The sequence below is a fragment of the Aplidium turbinatum genome, chromosome 18, assembly GCF_918807975.1.
Source record: "Aplidium turbinatum chromosome 18, kaAplTurb1.1, whole genome shotgun sequence".
In the NCBI taxonomy this organism is placed as follows: Eukaryota; Metazoa; Chordata; class Ascidiacea; order Aplousobranchia; family Polyclinidae; genus Aplidium; species Aplidium turbinatum.
This window is the reverse complement of record NC_137489.1, coordinates 5,344,923-5,365,272: the sequence shown is the minus strand read 5'-3', so window position 1 is coordinate 5,365,272 and position 20,350 is coordinate 5,344,923. Positions and strand designations below refer to the sequence as shown.

General features: G+C 39.2%; 1 protein-coding gene across 2 annotated transcripts; it reads right to left on the bottom strand.

The window, feature by feature from the left end:
- Positions 1-5,473: 5,473 nt before the first annotated feature.
- Positions 5,474-18,552, bottom strand: LOC145787328 (serine protease HTRA1-like). 2 transcript variants are annotated; one of them, XR_014291385.1, is made up of 8 exons: positions 18,099-18,552; positions 16,706-16,820; positions 10,741-10,827; positions 9,757-9,960; positions 9,318-9,453; positions 8,581-8,755; positions 5,712-7,773; positions 5,476-5,598 (listed from the first exon to the last, which is right to left on the bottom strand). XR_014291385.1 is itself a non-coding variant. In XM_082599051.1 (7 exons), the coding sequence occupies exons 1-7, from the start codon at positions 18,500-18,502 to the stop codon at positions 7,605-7,607; spliced, it is 1,290 nt and encodes a 429-aa protein (XP_082455177.1). In that variant the 5' UTR covers positions 18,503-18,552; the 3' UTR covers positions 5,474-7,604. The 2 variants fall into 2 exon arrangements, 1 of the variants encoding a protein (XP_082455177.1); XM_082599051.1 differs by having other exon boundaries at positions 5,474-7,773.
- Between the last annotated feature and the right edge of the window lie 1,798 nt (positions 18,553-20,350).

Here is a 20,350-nt window from a genome sequence, read left to right as displayed (position 1 = left end):
AATTAGTTATTAATTTGAGCTTGTGTAGTATTTTTTTTAAAGTAAAAAAACATTAGACAGACTAAAATGAGTGGGTAATTTAATCAGGCCTTAATCAGCCGTGCCCCCCCACCGGCCCAGTCAGGGGGTACGGGGGCGGTTAACACGGCCCTGACCATGGTATGCCAAATTACGAATTTTCGTGTTTGAGAAACATCAGTAGCCTATATGGCCCCAGGTCTTCTGTACACTACGACAGGGTTGTCAGACAGCTTTTGAGAAAAAGAGCCAAATAATGTCAAAAAAAGGGCCAAACTGGGTAAAAAAGAGCCAAATTGTTCAATAATGTTAATAACGTTGCTAATAAAACATAATAACGTTAACAACGTCAATAACGTTACAACATTACAACAACACAGTCTACCGTACATTCTAATCTACAAGAACAATTCCAAATCTTCATCTTCTACAGTGTTTCCACTCGAATCTTTGGCATTGGCATAAACATTGTCAGCTAAACACTGTCTAAAAAATCGTAATAACACTTTTCAGTCTCAATTTCCGAAAGACATTTATTTAAATAGCTGGTTTGATAGTATGTGCCAACTGCTTCCAAAAAGAGCCAAATATTGAAAACAAAGGGCCAAGGGGCCAAACAATTTTTTTGGGGGCCAACTACCTCTAAAAAGGGCCAAATTTCACAAATTTGGCCCCAAAAGGGCCAATCTGGCAAGCCTGCACTACGACCAGACGTTCGGAAGCTTCAACGAGGGAAAACACCTTGGTTTAAAATTAGTCAGATCACCAGTTTTGGGTTTACTTCAGGTTACTTGGTTTCGCTTGAGTGACTATAGCTGACCGAATGTAGCTTATCGGGTCTGTCAATCATTAACATTGTTTTTTACGGTAACCTACATTCGTGTTCTATCAGTGTGGTATGAGTCTGTAAATAGTGTTATTTTCGGGCTGAAAAAGTTTTTTTTTTAAACTTAGCCCTGGTGTTTTCGCGTATTTGTGGAGGCTCTCAGCCAATGACGCAGCCTGGTCACCGAGATTGACAGAGTAAAGTGATTAGCTGTTGTTGCGTGAAAATTTGACAATTGTTTCACTGCAAAGTTAACCTTTTCTCCTTTTTGTTTGGTATTCTGGAAGATTTTTTTTTGAAACGGTAATGTTGAAAAACAATACAATATCCTAATCATGACGAAGACGCACGACGGCACAAAAAGACAGTGCGTTATGCGTTGCCAAATCAGACTTTGCTACGCATCCATTTCAATATTGACTGATATCAGTAGACCGTATGGTCGTTTCGTTGTCTCCCTGTCAATATGAGAACTTGTGCCACTTGTGCAGTGTTTCTACAACTTGCATATTTCGAACATGTACTTTTCTGTTTCTGACAAATAAAGCATAAATCGATTGATTGATTGAAATTGCACTATTTTATTATCGCATGGTCTACTTCTACTACACCCAACATTTTAAAAATAGTAATTTTCAAACACTGTTTTATCGATACATATTTTAAGCTTTTTGGGATTGCCATCTTTTTCTTTGATTGGTGCCAAACTCGTGCGTTTGCCTTGTCGTCCTCTTCATGTTCGCGCCAGAATTAAAAATAAAATTGAATTGACCATCATGCTGGCATTGTTTGACATCACTAACATCCTTCGGGTTCATTGCTCTATGACGACATCTCGAGGCGACAACACTCGCAACCACATTTCAAACGCAACTTCCCTGGCAACAGTTGACTTCTGCAACCTGTTGATATGGAAATACCTAAAATGTCTGTTCTGTTTTTTTGTTTTGTTTTTTTTATTTGTTTTTAGTTCTGTTTTTTTATATGTTTTATATATTTCTAGTTCTGTTTATATATATGTGATGATGCTTTAAACTTTTATACAACGCCACATTTAACAGCCACACGTTGTTCTCATCACTTCACACACAGTGTTTGTACACTGGGCGGATCTAGCAAGTAATCTTAACGGGGATGATTTCAACAAAACAAAATGATGTAATCCGACCTTGCAAAGACACTGTAACTTTTCTCTGTTTTAGGGAGAGGGGGTGTTCCCCCAATCGCTTCCCCTGGATCTTCCACTGGTTGTAAAGAAGTAACCTATTTGAATTTAAATATAGGCTAGTCTAGCCTCGGTCAAGTATTTACTTAGTCGGTCAATTATTACTTACAAAGCACCTGGGCTGATTCGTTTATCCTGAGTTCCAGTGAATCTAGATTCCACACCAAAGAACGAAATTAATCAGGTCTCGCCGTTGTCTTTAAAGTTGTTAAGTCTTCTGCTCCCAGTCTTCGTAAGATTGGTAAAAATACTTTCTGCAAAAAAATAGACCATAGAAAAAATGATCGTTGTTTAACCGAAGCATTGTTTTTCAAACTTTTTGTTGTTGCGACGGCTTTGGAAATGTTCACTGGACTTGCTGTGCAGCCAGCGATAAAAAATTCATAAGGTTAACTCTGTTTATTTGTGTCTCCAGCCTTCATTTTATATGTAGGTGTTCTGTTACCGCAACTGAGTTTAGATACGAAACGGAATCATTGTGCGAAGCCATTGGAAAATTGAAACGACGAATGCGCAGGATGTCGCGACGCACAGTTGGCATCAACTGTACATTTTTTTGCGTGAAAGATTATGCGGCAGCACAAGCTGCAATCATACTTCAGTCGATCTCTCCTGATAATTTGTGGCGTTGCGAGCAGGGCCGAATTTAGCTGATGGGGGGCCCGGGCACTTTTAGATCGGGGAGCCCCGTGCAAAAAAATTTGTCGCGCCTTCGGCGCGAAAAGCCACCTCTACATTTACAATAGCATTACTCCACCACTGCAGAGCATTTTGCAGAAACTTTGAAGGCTGAAAGAAAAAGATAGCACAAAATTACATTTTTTCCACTCAAGGGGGCCCTTAAAAAGTCGGGGGGCCCGGAGCACCTGCACCCTCTCTGCCCCCTTAAATCCGGGCCTGGTTGCAAGGTTGAATAATTTCACACTCGAAAGTCACATGGTGGTCTGTTACGTCTAATTTGTTGACTTGTAACTGTATCGCAGATACGGCACAGTAAAGCTCGCAACTCTACTGTATGGTGCACTTTGGCCCACAACACATCTAAGCTTACAACTTGATTGTAACCTAGGTCTACTCCATTTACTGCAAAAATAGCCTATTGTGAGACACTTAGGCTAAGGGTCCATATACTAAAATATGTAGGTTAGAATGGTTTGTCAAGTTTTTTTTTTTAATTTGCAATAGGCTAGGTTAGTTCAGTGGTTAAGTGCCCGAGTCAAGATCACGCGGCGCGCTGGTTCAGTTCTTGGGGTGTCCGTTTGAGCAACGCATTTCAGGACTGCTCCGAACTCAGAGACACCTAGTGCATGGAATAATTCCCCCATAATAACACTTCAACCACAATCGGAAAATTCACTCTGCCAATCTCGGTAACTGGCCCAGCATCAAAAGCCTCTCCAAGTAAGCTTATGTAGGAATAACGACATGTAGGAATAACCAAACTACCAGCAATAAACTATCAGAGGCTTTGTCAGTTCGAAATGAAGATTCAAAACCAACCAATTATTCCTTCGTGAATTTTAAGAATCTTACTTCTGCAAGCACAATAATCGTAGTTACAATCACAATCATTAGAACGATGCCGGAAAAAATTTTTCCTCTTTTTCCCAATAATTTGCAATGTCTATCCGCTGATTGTCTTCCGACAGGGTGTGAGCCTAGTAACAAAATATGAGTCAAAATATTAAGTCTACTGTATTAGCCTACCTAGGCTATAATAACGTATGGTAGGCTACTCTAAAAAGAGTTAAGTTATTAGCGCTGCAATGTAAAATAAGCCTACACTTTGTTTTAGAGTGTTTGAAATTGTCTCATTCGTCTGAGTGGCATAGGCTTAATTAATAGGTCTAAAAAACAAACTGCAGCAGGGACGTAGTTACAAAGACAATTTTAGGGATTAAAAGCAATTGTTGGAGGGGCAAAAGTCATTTAACATAAATTACAATGGTATTAAAACATTGTAAGAGTACTGAAATATTTTTGAAGAGCAAGAAAAAGTGGGGGAGGGACGATTGCCCCCCAAGCCCTCGTGGCTACATCTTTGTAGGAGGAAGAACCAGTAATTTATTATCCGGAAAGCAGGGTCGTAGAGAAGATAATTTGAGCCGTTACCAAAAAGAGGCCCCAAAAATATGGAAACTTTAAAAGCAAAAAATGTGGTGTAGCCTGTTGCTAATGCAAGCTATTACTGCCACAAAAAGATTGCGGAAATATTTATCTTCGGACTGAAAAAGTATATTTGGCAGCTTGATGCTAGCAGTTTTTCATAGGCTAGCCTACTTAGCTATTGTAGCCTATAGTTAATTTGAGTCACTGACGCATGTCTGGTCACTGAAAAAAGTTTAGGGTTTTTGAAGAGTTGTTGCCTGTAAATTATTTCACTCACTATATACATGTATAGGCTATAGCTGGATAGAGATGAGTTTTGTTTGAACGAACATCTCGAAAACTGAACAATCATTGCTTGAAGTTGTCTTTTCTTCGTTCGCAAAATCAGTCGCCGTTTCAACTGTTGGCAGCAACCGTTTGTTTCACTTTGTTAAACCTACCCCACGCTCCCTCTCTCATCAACCTCGCTTCAGAAATCACCTTCCAAAAAGAGTGGCGTCTTCTTTCTAGATTCCTCATCTTCAAAGAAATCTCATCGACACTGCTATCGGTCGTATCACTCCAAGCACCAAAAGAACCAGGTCTTGTTTCTGATTCACTTTGTTCTGATGGTCCAGGTTGCGATAAAGTACTCGAAAGCGCGGTATCAGTTGCCATATTTCATGGATAAAACTATCACTTTAATGTGACACATTGAAAACTAACATTACAACTGCATTTGTAGAATATTCTGAATTGCTACTTGAGCAATTCTGATTTCTATTGAGGCAATTGTGACGTAATAGCTAACTTTGAAGTGTTGTTGCCAGGAAATTATTCCATTTTTCTTGGTGCTGTTGAATAGAGAGCAGCCCGAAATGCGTTGCTCAAGCGCATACCTCAAGAGCCGAACCAGCGTTGCGTGATCTTAAGTAAGCTACGGCGCTTAATCACTGAGCTAACGGGACTGACATTTTTAGGGGGCCGTAGCCTTTTCAAGGGAACTAGGAGCTTGAAGAAGCCACCGCCTTTTATTTGGATATAACTTAGTGCGTTTGTGGGCATGCTAACGTTTGTATAACAATCTAGAGTTGGTGCCACGAAGATCTCATTGGTAGCCTGCTGGGTTAAAATAACCCTTTCAACGGCCTGCGTGCTGGTATATCGCTGCTATCTTTTTTGTTCCGTTGATAACGAAAAATAAAGTGATATGGTAGATAAATTATTCTGTCCGCTAGGTATCGCTGCTGTACACAAGTAGGCTAGATAGTAGATAGTACAACAAATTGTGAATAAGCTGGACGAGGTTATTTAAACACTTTTTATTTTTTCTTTATTGGTGGAATCACGCAACACCAACACAATAGAATGCAAACATATAAAGACATATTTTAATATTTAAAAGCCTGCAGTATTTGAATCAATGCAAACAATTGATGTGCTGGCTGAGGAATGCAGCCTACCTAAAGCGCTGTGCTTTTCAAAAGCAAAGTCGGGGCATATTGGGGGGCAGTTGTTTCTCCACTCCAAAAGCAAGTTCATAGATCAAATGACCATTTAACGACAAGGTAAGCGCGCACCTCAACACGACAGCTCGTAGACAACGTTACTTTGTGAAGTTAAACATTCGCAAAACAGCCTCTTTAAAAATATTGACCGGAGCAAACGAAAAACGATGTTACAGTAACACTATGATCGTAAAACTTTTTTGTAACAAAGTCGGCGTAGAGAAAATTACTTTAAAAAGCTTGTTCAATTTTTTTTTGTACTTCAAGTTCGAACAAAGCACAGACACTGGCTCATTTAGTGATCAAAAAATCTACTGATTAACATATCACTTCGCTACCTACTCTTTCACTATGCACCGACCTTAATCCGGTGATTAGAATCGCCGATTACTGATCTATTGATAAACTTTGCGCAAACTGATTCTTAATTAATTTATCAGACGATTAGCTTAACAGACCGCAATATCAGCTGTTGGTGTAATCAACCACGAATGAATCTTTCACGATGAATGAATGAATCTTTCATGACGAATGAATCTTTCGCGATGAATGAATGAATCTTTCATGACGAATGAATCTTTCGCGATGAATGAATGAATCTTTCACGATAAATGAATGTTTTCTGCGTTATGGTCATTTTCGTTTTGAGGACATAACGAAACAAAATACGCTAGATAGGATTTCGACATTAAACTAAGGCATCGCAACAAACTTTCCCTCAAACCACAGCTCATGAGCGTTGTTTCGGAAATGATAAAATATTTTTGAAGACAACATTCTATAAAACAACAAAAGTATAAGTTCACAAATTAATAAATTGTTGCACCAAAATCATTAATTATTAACTTCAAGTAACATCGTAAGCTGGTTGGTCCACAATCTTCCAACTGACAACAAGAGCTTGCTGTGCACGACAATGTGTTTTGAGGTTGGATCGACTTGAAAAGTGATGGTAAATTTTAAGAGTAATAATAATGTTAAAGTTTTATTTATTGTCGCTCTACAACTGCTAAGGTCTTTCAGCAAATAGAATCATTTTTAATTTTATATCAAATTTACGATGTCACCACATTATTACCCGACTTATCACCACTGTATCATGCAAGAAAGAACACAATCGGTACCGTTTTTAAAGGCTTCGGTTTGACCGGCCTGAAATCGATCTCAGATCTACCAGCACCAGAGCCGAACATTAGGAGTAAAATTTGGAAGTATCGAAATATTAGGCCACACAGCAACATATGTTTCGTCCTTTGCGACAGCATACCGCACGACGAATAGCAAACACAACAGATAACTGAAAGCAACAAAAGACTATTCGCTAGTCATCGAGTCAATTGCCACTATGTTGTCATAACAAAACACAACCGTGTGCTCTCGAGCAGTGTTGAACCTAGGTTCTTTCGAGCCTTGCACAAACGCTCTCACCACTCGGCTGCCGAAACAGAAAGTAATTCACGCTATAGAATGGGGTCTGCGCTGCAGCATCGTAACGAGTAGACTGCACTGTATTACAGAAAGATATACAAAACAAAAAGTACTTAGTAGTGTTTTCAGTATCTTGCAATTGCATCAGACAAAATCAATACATTTCATATTTCAAAGGATTGCTTAACAAAGGGGTCTAGACTTCGACAAAAAATAGTCAAAGAATCATGAGTCGTTGCTTATTTTAACTAAATTATCTAACACAAAATAAGGACAATACAATACATGCTACAAAAACATCGCCAAGGGAGAGATGCAATTAACAAAATTTACCAAAATTTTGTTCGCAGTTCAAGCTTAGCGCCCAGTTAAATCTGCTTAACAAGGTAGCAAGCTAGATTGGCAGAGAAGTGCAACCAGGCCAATAGTTCTGCTCGACAATTATTCCACACGGAGTTGGCTAAGAGATAGACAGTGAAAAAAGTCAACAACAAGTAATATAATAATGAGTTCAATGCACAACTTCTTCCGCAACAACCCGCACCACAAGTGACTCATTCCTTCTTCTTACAGTTATGGTAAGAACTTGGTTTCTCAACAGGCAGTCTGTAACATCCTTCGTTGTTTTAACTGTTCTTCCATTGATGTGGGTGATCACGTCACCGGGTTGCATGCCACTCCTGGTAACCATAGCAATGATGTTATGGGATGCTGTGCGTCAGTTCACTGTGTTTTTATTTCTGACAATCACAGCGAAAAAGCAACACATCTCAAACAGCAGAGGTTTGGAAAAAAGAAGAAGCGACAAAACGCGAAACAGCAAGGTAGGCAAAAAAGACTCACATTTAAAGAAATTCTGCCGCGAAAAAGTCATTTCACAAGGCCTTGCAAGTTTAACGAATGCAATATAGTGGACACTTGGACAGTAATAGTCAAAACGATGCGGAAATATAAACAGGTTGTATACCCAATTTTTTTCGAACACTGAATTAAGTTTACCTCACGCAGATAGTAGTCAGTCGGTTGTGTCCCGCACCATAAATACGGTAGTGAGTTACATGTGCAATTTAGGTTTTTAAATTCAATCCATGAAAAATAAGCTAAGGTACGCAAGTCATACATATCAACTCAGCAATACTGTTACGCGATGCTCATAAACACCTTCTTGCAAATTAGATTTAAATTATTCTTAATAAAAGCGTAAGGAATGGTGACACGACCAAGCCCCAATGATTCGACTCTCGGGGTGTGCGCTCAAGAAATACATTTCAAACCAGATTTCGATTCAGAAGGACCTAGAGAATGGAATAATTCAGACAACATTTCTACACCATACGGGATTTTCACTCTGTCAATTTCGGTAAGCAGGTCTGGGTCAACGATGCAAAGTCTCTACAAGTACGTGAAGGTGCTAGGACTCTTCTAAAGAAGCTGTCTCAGCGAGAAGATGAAAATTTCCTTATGCATTAACATGATGTAGTACTTACATGGCAGCAGGCGAATCTCTTTGTACCCTGTGAACATAGATGCCTTCCGCCACGTCGGGAAAGTTCGGATTTCTCATTCTAAGCTGCATCGCTATATCAGGAGTGATAGTCAACATGGATATGCCTATCCACCTTCTATGGGACTGTGCCGGGGCTGGGTAACCTTGGTGGGAACCTGAGGTGAGAGATTAAGAGAAGTGAGCAAATCTGCAGTAATATTGGAACAATGCTCGGAAATTAGATCGAATGCAGATACCAGTAACTGAAAAGCCTGAGTTAGTGTCTTATCGTGTCATTTGGTTGCCTCCTTTGTACTGAGTCACATCTTATCCGGTACTTGAGTTGCAAAATTTAGACGTGCAAATGTTTAGAGATGACCAGAGGTGCGATATAACTTTTGAAAGAAATGTAACCACTCGAGACGAAATCACAAATAAGACAAAAGCAAACTGCTGGAACGTCTGGTCATTCTGACCAAAAGAATCAAAAACACAAAATGCAGAGAGAGAGAAAGTGTTCGGCTTCTGCATATTGGGCTTTTTATTCTTTTTATCAAATCACAAGTATTTAATTGCGAATGCTCAGTAACAAGGAAATCATTTGGCAACAAAAGTCACACTATCAAAATCAATTAGCAAATAGCAGAGTAACACGCTTCAATCAAGATATTCTACAAACAAACAATCTTAAGACACAACAAAAGGAGTTCTAACCGTGATTTTGAAAAGAACACTCACCTTGTTGAACTTGGTGAAGAAAATCCTTTACACAGTCAATTGGAATGGCAAAGCCAATGCCAGCAGAGGCCATCATTGTATTTATTCCTATAGCCTGTCCATCGAGATTGACCAATGGGCCACCAGAGTTTCCAACCTTCGTTTTCAATAATTCACTTACATTAGTTTGACTTAAGCTAGAGGCCATTTCATAATTTCGAGTTCTACGACAACTCACACTACCAGAGCCGATCAATTACGAAACAACGCACAGTCGGATTCACTTAGTACATTTTTAATCTTTCTCCGCTTCGGGAGACCACCGTCCCAATAGAACCAATTTATCTTGGCCAGTATGTGGTGAAGTACCAAATTAAATGTCGTCACTGTGCTACCGAACCAGTTTTTCTTCCTCTGAACGCAGTATTTTACTGTAAGTGTAGTTGAAGCAAACACTCACATTGATAGTAGCATCAGTTTGAATGTATTCCATATCCCTTCTTTCTTCATTGCGGAGTCCAAGCTCCTTTCCAGGCCGGCACATATTACTGACAATCCCGGCAGTGACGGTATTTTGCAAAGCGAGAGGACTTCCAATAGCAACAACCCACTCTCCAGGCCTCAAATCCCTTGCGGTGCCAAGAGCTATTGTAGGTAGATTTCTCTGTAAAAATTGTGGTGTTAAAAACTAGATATCAGTTCAACTGTAGCGAGTGCCATTCTCTTGTTTTTGAACCCAAACCAAAAGATGCTTCTGTACACAGCTTCTTAATTTTACACATTTTTTTAGTGCACAGATAAAGAGATAAAAATAGGAGTTGATTTTTCTTGTTTTCACAAACATCGCATACATTCTACTATGAAGATTAATATACTTTGTCAGCAATTGCTGTTACTTATTTGTTAAAGCATACTTCCTTTAATTGTGAGGACTGAAGTGCAACTGTGATTGATTTGTGCAGGCCAACGACATATCAGTGCGGTCAATTCAGAGACACCATTGAGATATCCTGTTTAAGAGATGACCGTTTTGGTACCAAGCAGACATTCTCCAAAATGGAGTTTCGGAAATGGTTCTATTTGTTTGGGTAATTTGTAGGGAAAATTTAAGTAGGCAATGCTCCTATTTAAGTCTGAGCTGTGTTTCAGTGAGGTGAATGTACACTAGCTGTTATCTTGCAGCATCAAAACGGTCATCTCCATAGCAGTATTGCTGCACCAAAACATCCCACTCATTTCATGTTGCACTGTCACATGAAATGTAAACCCAATTCACACTGCTACAGTTAATCAAAACATGTACATACAATAGGAAACTACAATTAAGCTATTTTTTACATAGCAATGTTTGAACAATGAATATTTATAACCAAAAATGACAATCAAAGTCAGCAAGATCTGTTTTACAAAAATGTGTTTTAGTTGGTTAGGTTGCATTTCTCACTGCTTCAATCTTGACAGCGGCAATGTCTCTCGCTTCATCGATCCCCACAACTCGACCCCGGAACTCTCTTCCATCAGGCAGTTTAACCTGCAAATTTGAATCGATAACATTTTGTGTCAACTAAAAAAGTCTTTACACAAATTTGATGAAAAGTATGTTTAAGCTGGTGCATTTACACAAACAACAAATGCCATTGTCACCGCATCACATATTTAACAGCACATAGCACGGGTATTAGTAAACAACAAAAATGTGTGAAACCCATGGGTAGGCTACTCATGAAACACAAACGATTAAATCAATTGTAACTAACTGTAAAATTTTTGTGAAAGTTGTGGTGTAGCGCGTGTCGTCACGCACCACATCTCTCTTGCCGACAGCGCAGTGTGGGTTTGCCGATTGCCTGGCTTGGCTTCTCTTGGTTTCTTTCGTGTTGGTTCATTCTCTAGTTTTCAGTTAACAGTGTAGCAGTGCAATCGACAGTTTAAGTAGAGTCTTGTTTTAGTTTGTCATTTAATACTTTCTGTTAACATTCTTTAAAGCTAGTTTTCAACTGCAGGATATTCACGTTTTAAGTTTATTAAAGCCTACTTTACTGAAATGAGTTTGTTGGTTTCAATGTAGGTCATGTCAATTTAATAAACTTATTTAAGCAAGAATCAGAAAGATGGACAGACATATTCCTCGTCCTAAAGACCTTTCAGTTGATCCTAACTCCGCTGACGCTCCTACTATTTTCAAGTTCTGGTTTCAGACTGTCACTGACTACATCGCTACACTTGAAGAGGTTCGCCAGGAAGGAACTCCTAATATCAACAAAACTAGAATAATACGTAGCTTCTTGTCCCCAGAGGTATACCTCTATGTCGAGGAAGTTGACGACTATGATGCGATTGTAGATACTCTCAAGAGAACATACGTAAAGAAGAAGAACAATGTCTACGCCAGGCATTTACTAATCAGCCGAAAGCAAGCCAGTGGAGAAACGGTCTTGGAATACCTTAGAGCGCTGAAATTACTCTCTAAGGACTGCGCTTTTGACGACGTTTCTGCCCAAACGTATAAAGAGCAGCTTATTCGGGATTCTTTCATAAATGGCTTACAGTCTCCTGTCATCCGCCAACGTCTTTTGGAAGAGAATAACATAGACCTTCAACGTGCTTCGGAACTGAGCGACAGTATAGAAAGAGCACAACAACAATCTTGCATCATGGGGAGAGCTGCAAACACTTCGATAGCCTCAACGACAAATTATGCGCGAGAAGGTAACAACATGCGTCCAGAGCACAAGGATCACGACGTTTCTGCAGCCACTTCCAAGTCCAAGGTACAAACCAGAAAATCATGTTACTTTTGTAACGGACCACTCCATGACCGTTGGTCTTGTCCAGCACACAAACAAAAATGCTACAATTGTGGAAAACTAGGGCATTTTTCCAAGGTCTGTCGCAGTAAAAGTTCATCAGTATCTCTGGCTTCTGCTGCAGAAAACCTAGTTGCTAACGCGGATTCTCTTAATTACTCGTCAACGCCTTCCAGGCACAGAGGCCCGTTATATTTTGCTGGAGCTCCTAACTGCCTACATCGCACAGTGGTGGACGCTTTGGTAAATGGACATCCAGTTAAAGCCTTGCTGGATTCAGGTGCCTCGGATAACTTTATTGATAGAAAATTGGTAAACAAGCTGAAGATAAACCTTACGAAACAACCTCATACTGTGACCATGGCGTCGACCCATCACTTGGTCAAGACCGATGGCTGCGCTTGTTTGCATCTTGAACTCCTCGATAGAAGTTATCCAAAGATTTGTTTCGATGTCATTCCAAACTCTTGTGCTGATGTGATTTTAGGCCAAAATTTCTTTCAAAAACACGAGAAAGTCACTTTTCAGTTTTGTGGCCCCGAAAAACCGCTTGTAATTTCCGCAGCAACACCGAAGCTCGTAGCACTTACCTCAGCTCGCGTGGATCCACCAAGTCTTTTTCAATACATGCAACTTAATTATAAACCTGTTGCAGCCCCTTCCCGTTCTTATTCAAAAGATGCCGTCGCATATATTGAAAAGGAGGTGAAAAGACTATTAGCCGAAGACATAATTGAACCTTCAAGATCTCCGTGGAGATCGCAGGTGCTTGTTGTCCGGAATCAACATAAATGCCGCCTTGTGATCGATTATTCACAGACCGTCAACCGTTTTACACTTTTGGATGCGTATCCCCTTCCGCGAATTGAAGACATTGTCAACAAGGTTGCAAAAGATAAAATCTACAGCTCTCTTGATCTGCGGTCCGCTTACCACCAAGTTTCCCTCTTGCAAGAAGAAAGACCATTTACAGCATTCGAAGCTCTCGGCCATTTGTATCAATACAAAAGACTGCCCTTTGGTGTAACAAATGGAGTTGCTGCCTTTCAGAGAGTTATGGATGACTTCATCAAAAGATACAATCTGAAGAAAGTTTACGCCTATTTAGATGATCTGACCGTTACAGGGGAAACTGTACAAGAACATGATGAAAACTTGAATGCCTTGCTTGATGCTGCAGAAAAGAGTGGATTTACTTTTAATAAAGACAAATCGAACATTAGACAATCTACAATCAATTTACTTGGCTACCAAATCTCGCACAACCAAAAGAAACCAGACGCTGAACGACTTCGACCACTGTTGGAAATGCCCCCACCAAAAACTCTGAAAGAATTGAAAAGAATTTGTGGTATGTTTGCATACTATGCCAAATGGATTGAAAGATTTTCATTGAAGGCTGGTCCACTCTTAAAGGCTGTTATACCTTTGGACGAAAATGCTTTGAATTCTTTTAAAACACTAAAGGAAGAATTGGCGGCTGCTAGTCTGGGAACTATTCGTGATGACCTAAGTTTCGACATCGAAAGTGACGCTTCTGACTACGCTATAGCCGCAATCCTCTCCCAAGGCGGTCGCCCTGTCGCTTTTATGTCCCGCACCCTCAGTAACTGCGAACAGAAGTATCCGGCTATCGAAAAAGAAGCTACAGCAATCATTGAAGCCGTTCGAAAATGGGCCCATTTTTTAAAGGGTCGCACCTTTTCACTTGTCACCGATCAGCAATCGATCTCGTATATGTTTGATAGACGCAACCGTGGGAAGATCAAAAATAACAAAATTTTGTTGTGGCGCCTAGAGCTAAGCCAGTTTCATTACGAAATCCGTCACAAGCCCGGAAAAGAAAACATAGCCCCTGATGCACTATCAAGAGTGTCTGCAACTCTGAGCCCTGGAAAAGACTTGCTTTCTTTACATGAATCACTTGGACATCCAGGATATGTTAGATTGTATCACTTTATTCGATCCCGCAACTTGCCGTACACCAGCGAAGAGACTAAAGCAATCTGCAACCAATGCCAAATTTGTGCTGAACTCAAACCACGTTTTTACAAACCACCAAGAGGAACTCTTATCAAAGCGACGCACCCATGGGAACGACTATCTGTTGATTTCAAGGGTCCTGTTAAAGGTTTGAAGCCCTACCTGTTAGTGATTGTAGATGAATATAGTCGCTACCCATTTGTGTTTCCATGCAAAAGAATGTCTTCCGAGTCCGTCATTGATTGTTTAACTAACTTATTTTGCCTGTTTGGTTTCCCTGCTTACATCCACAGCGATCGAGGAACTGCTTTCACTAGCCGAGAGATCAAAGACTTTCTTTCTACGCGTGGAATAGCTACTAGTTGCTCATCACCTTACCATCCTCAAGGAAATGGACAGTGCGAAAGGACAAACCAAACGGTATGGAAAACAATAAAACTTCTTTTGAGAACGCACCATGTTCTGGAGGACGATTGGGAGAAAGTCCTTCCACAAGCTTTGCATTCTATTAGGTCATTGCTATGTGTCGCGACTAATCAAACACCCCACGAGAGGTTATTCTCATTTGCACGACGAGCCATGTATGGCATGGCAATGTCTTCGTGGCTTTTGGACTCCGGTAAAACAGTTTTATTGCGACGCTTTGTGCGTAATAAAGGTGAACCTGTCTGTGATCCAGTAATATTACTCAATGCGAATCCTACTTATGCTCGTGTACGATATCAAAGTGGAAGAGAGGCGACTGTTTCGACCTCGGATTTGGCACCCTCTCCTCAAACTGAGGTTGATGCAGAAGAACGCCTTTCTACAACGACGGATCTTGCCTCAAATGTGCCGGATGAACCTGAAATCCATAACATACTAACAAACGATTATAACACGCCGTCAACAGACGATCCTTCGAATTTAACTACTGACGTTCGCGAAGGCAGTAGGCCTACTTGTGATATTACAAACCCGATCACATCAACTAATGAAGGGTTTACCGACAACAGTACACCTATCTTGAGACGTTCTACTAGAATTCGAAAGTCACCAGAAAGATATGGCTTCTGAGTCAACATCTTGTCTGGTCCTTTTCGAAATTTATTTGGCTGGGGAGAATGTGGTGTAGCGCGTGTCGTCACGCACCACATCTCTCTTGCCGACAGCGCAGTGTGGGTTTGCCGATTGCCTGGCTTGGCTTCTCTTGGTTTCTTTCGTGTTGGTTCATTCTCTAGTTTTCAGTTAACAGTGTAGCAGTGCAATCGACAGTTTAAGTAGAGTCTTGTTTTAGTTTGTCATTTAATACTTTTTGTTAACATTCTTTAAAGCTAGTTTTCAATTGCAGGATATTCAGTATTCACGTTTTAAGTTTATTAAAGCCTACTTTACTGAAATGAGTTTGTTGGTTTCAATGTAGGATTGTAGGTCATGTCAAAAGTAAGGTTTCGAAAATACAGTGTTGGCATAAGTGGATTATGTTTGAATTTAACAAATCTATTAAATGCAATGGGCTTTATAGTAGGCTATGATATAACCTATAAGCTAGTATCTGACATTACTATATATCAGAGTCTATTCTAAAGTGAGTCTCTATATTGCTTTGTATTTAATTGATGGTGCTGCTTTATAGATTGGTATAAATCAGGGGTTCCCAACCTGAGGGCCATGGCCCCCTAGTGGGCAATGGCCCTCATAGTTAGGCATTTTTTTCTTTTTCTCTTTCAAAGCAAAAGACGAGAAGAGTGCCTATATATATAAGTTCTAAATTCAACACTTATGTTTAACTGTTTCTGTGGCGCGTAGGATACGTATCGCGCTGGTGCTCCAGAGAGAATGAGTTTGATACTTCGCGGAAGCGCTTTTTTTTAATTTTTAACTAAACTTGGCCCGAAGTGACTCAATCGTTAGGTTTCTGCAGTTTTGCGGTCAATTTTTAATTTGAGTAGCCTACAGCCCAATTTATTATGTCTTTTTATATATGAGTAATAAAGTTAGAGTTTTTTAATTTTTTTGCATTTAAGAATTCAAGAAAATTAAAAAATAAAATTAAGTAATAAAGTTAGAGTTTTTAATTTTCTGGAATTTGAGAATTTCTCTGGGTAATTTTCCGTTTGTCATTACATTTTTGCGTCGTTCGGCAAACACGGTCACATCCTCTTATGACGAACGGAATATTATCCAGAAAATTCTTAAATGCAAGAAAATTAAAAAACTAACTTTATTACTCATATTTGAAAAGACATAAAAAATTGGGCTGTAGGCTACTCAAATTAAAAATTGACCACAAAAATGCAGAAGCTTAACGATTGAGTCACTTCGGGTCAAAATTTAGTTAAAAATTAAAAAAAAAAACGCTTCCGCGTAGTATTGAACTCATTCCTTCTGGAGCATCAGCCCGATACGTATCCTACGCGCCACAGAATCAGTTGAACATAAGTGTTGAATTTAGAACTTATATTGGCACTCTTCTCATCTTTTGCTTTGAAAGAAAAAGAAAAAAATGCCTATATAATGACGTCATGACTGGTCAAATAGTGTTTCAGATTCAAAGACCGGCGCCGGTCAAGTAGCCACTGCCTATAATACGGCTCTACTTTTGTAACAGCCTAAGGAATATATTTGTGCAACACAAACCTTTAAATTTGATTGATTGCCAACCACATGAGCGTTAGTGATGATAATGCCATTGCCATCAACAATAAATCCAGAACCGTTTCCCACAGGAACAGAGTGACGAGTGAAAGGTATACTGAACAACACAACAAGTGAGGCTGAATTAGATTTAAAAACAATTTTTGCAGGAGAGCAAATATTCTGTCTAATACCATCTATCCATAACAAATTAATTACGGCATATTATTAGACTTAGACAACATTGCATTTTCTCATGCATTGCATAATATATTGGCAGTGGCTATTTGACCGGCTCCGGTCTTTGAATCTGAAACACTATTTGACCGGTCATGACGTCACTACATAAGCACTTTTTTCTTTTTCTCTTTCAAAGCAAAAGACGATAAGCGCATTAAGTTTTAAATTCAACACGTTTTCTTCAACTGAGTCCGTGGCGCATACGTAACGTCTCGGGCTGCCATTCTAGAGGGAAAGAGTTCGATACTATCCGGAAGCGTTCTTTTTTTTTTTTATTAACTAAATTTTGACCCAAAGTGCATTTTTGTCGTCAATTTTTAATTTGAGTAGCCTACAGCCTATTTTTTTAAATCTTTCCAAATGTGAGTAATAAAGTTAAGTTTTTTTAATTTGTGAATAAAAGAATAACAGTTAACCTCTCAAGTACATGTAGCTCCACACAGAGTGAAATTTACATGCCTTTTGACTCCTTTTTATTTCTTTAAAAGTAATATCTAAAAAGACATTATTGACCCAAAAAGAATGTCTAAAAAGACAATTATGAAAAGCAACTACGGACAAAGGCCAGTGTTTCGATCTCCCGACCTCTTCAGCGTAGCGTAGTAAAGTGAAAGTGGAAAGTTGTCTTGAAGGGTTGGTTGAGATGATGATTTGAAACTTGACTGATTGTTGTGCGACAATGAGACTGGATTTAATTTTTAACTTTGGACTTCAGCGAAACGTAATCTTACAGCCTATTAGAAGGAGTGATTTTTTCAGAGAATTTGTGCTAAGAAATGAAAGGAATTTGTTAAAAATAAAGACTAGAAAAAACTTTTTTAATTCGTTTTGAAACTTTTTTATTCACCTGTTGATTCATTCATATCAGTTTGTATCCTTTTGTAGTTAAAAAAAAGAAAAAAAAAAAGAACGCTTCCGAATAGTATCGAACTCATTCCCTCTAGAATGGCAGCCGGAGACGTTACGTATGCGCCACGGACTCAGTTGAAGAAAACGTGTTGAATTTAAAACTTAAGGCGCTTATCGTCTTTTGCTTTGAAAGAAAAAAGTGCTTATGTAGTGACGTCATGGCCGGTCAAATAGTGTTTCAGATTCAAAGACCGGAGCCGGTCAAATAGCCACTGCCTAATATATTTTAATCAAACCATTCGCTTACTTTTGTAGTTTCTCAATGTATACTACAGCTCTGCCAACAATATTTACAACATCAGCTATAAAATTGTTTGTTGATCTCCTGGAAGACCCATCACTAGAAGGTCGCCTTGTGGAACCCCTGAAAGGGGATTGTGGATCCAGTTCAGCAGCATAAGCTGTAAATTGTCTTTTACTTTTTCTTAGTGCTGCTGTTGTTAAAACGCCAACAAATAATCCACATATTGGCATTGAATAAAACTTCCAAAACTGACTTTTCCTGCTTCCATTGGAATAATGGTGACGTCTCTGAACACTAAAGCAAGCTATAGGTGCCGCTTGCCTTATAGAACTCAACTGAGATAATGTAGGCTTGCTTAAAACAGTTTTAACTTTGAAGAAAAACGCAGACAAACTTTTTGGCAGCATTTTATGTGCTACAACAGCATATGGTCCAAAATTCAGACTAATTTTTATGTTAGTTAACTTTCTAGAAAAAATAAAAGAGAGTGTAGTAACATAATCTTGAGCAGTAATAAACACTAAGTACTTCAAAAACTTCAAACATTCAGCAGAATGATTAGACAATGAACTGGTTGACTTTTATTTCCAATAGAGCAACTGGCAAAATCTAACTCTGAGGGTTAGGCTAACAGAAGTGCAAAGCTACAGTACACAGGAAATGTGATGAAACCAGCCGCAATTGAAAAACTCAGCTGCCCCAATAGCTTAGTTGGTTACGTTGCAGAGTTTACAAACAAAGAATCTACAAAATTAAGTGGCACTGGTCCGACTCTCGGTCTATGTGCTTGAGCTAATCCCAAAATACTGTGAGTCTGTGACAATGCTCAGAATTCAGTTCAGTCAGTGACTTAGTCTTGAGCAGGGTTGCCAGATTGATAAAACAAAAAAGGCCAAATGCATCCCCAAAAAAGGCCAAATTATAGAAAAAAAGGCCAAACCTGAGGTTTTGTTCTCTTTGTTGAAATCAGTGGTGTTTTTGCACTTACTTTCAACAATAAATTAGATAATATTTACCCAGTTTCTATTGTTCTACATGTTATCTGTTAAAGAAGAATTGCTTAGTAAAATTCCTGAAAAAATGCAATCCATAAAACCATAAAATACAAACAGATAGGTATGGAAACAATTACAATACAACTGAAATATGTATATAACATTAGGCTAAGCATCATCCTGTAGACTAAAAAGCCAATAACGTCCACCAGTGAGACCCTGGTGACTAGTGAGCAGAGGAAAAGGAGTTAATATTGGCATATCACTTAATGCAATATGAAATAGTATATATACCGGTATATAATATTTAGACACATTACAATTACTTGTAGGCTACATTAAACACCCAATACTGCAAAATCAGAGAAGTCAATTGCATTTATGTCCAACATCCTTCCACAATGAACACTCTTTATTCTAGGAATGTTAGCGCCTCTGCCATTTCGTTACTGCTAGTTTCACTATAAACAACATCAGATGTGAAACGCCTTGTCATTATGGCACTAGCATCAAAGTTTGTGCAACATTTTCCATTCAGCAGCATGTCCGTTCGTATTCGCAAAATCACTTCCAAAAGCTCAGTCTGCATTTTGTTTCGTGGTTTTGTTTTCACTGCAGTAAGTAATGAAAAAATCCTCTCTACTACTGCATTACTGACAGGGATGCAGAGACATGTTAAAGCATAGCTAGCAAGGTCTTTGAAATGGGCATGATGTAAAAAGCTACACCAAAACTTTTCACTGTTGCTAAGGATAACCAAAAGAACTATGAAAACCAAGTAAAAAAAGGCCAAACAAATGCCAATCAGGAAACTACAAAAGGCCAAAAAAAGGCCAAGCGGCCAAACAAAAATTGTCCGGCCAAACACTTTTCAAAAAGGCCAAATTTCTGAAATTTGGCCGTAAAAAAGCCAATCTGGCAACCCTGGTCTTGAGCAGTCAGTCTCAATCAATCAGCCAGCAACTACTTAGGTTTTTGTTTCAAACAACTGTGCATTAGAGTTGCCAAGTGGCCTAAAATTTAATTTTGGAACTTGTGACGTAAATTCACCAGGGAGTCGAACCGAACCCGATTTTTGTAAACCGGTTTTGGTGCGATTTTGTCTGAACCTTAACCGGAACTGAACCGAAAATTTGAGTTAGCTTAAACCCTAACCGAACCCGAACCGGTTGAAAAAAGCGGTTCACTCCAGCATTACGTCATTGTTCGCATTGTGGTAAGTGAAGTTGTACGTAGCATGTTGTTATCTTGGAGGCCACA

Excerpts from the sequence above, each read along its gene's own strand:
- LOC145787328 (XM_082599051.1), bottom strand. The coding sequence starts at position 18,502 with ATGCTGCCAAAAAGTTTGTCTGCGTTTTTCTTCAAAGTTAAAACTGTT. Across the intron at positions 9,961-10,740 it reads CCGCTGTCAAGATTGAAGCA|AGAAATCTACCTACAATAGC; the intron begins GTGAGAAATGCA and ends CAATTTTTACAG. Across the intron at positions 7,774-8,580 it reads AGAGATTCGCCTGCTGCCAT|GAGTGGCATGCAACCCGGTG; the intron begins GTAAGTACTACA and ends TATGGTTACCAG.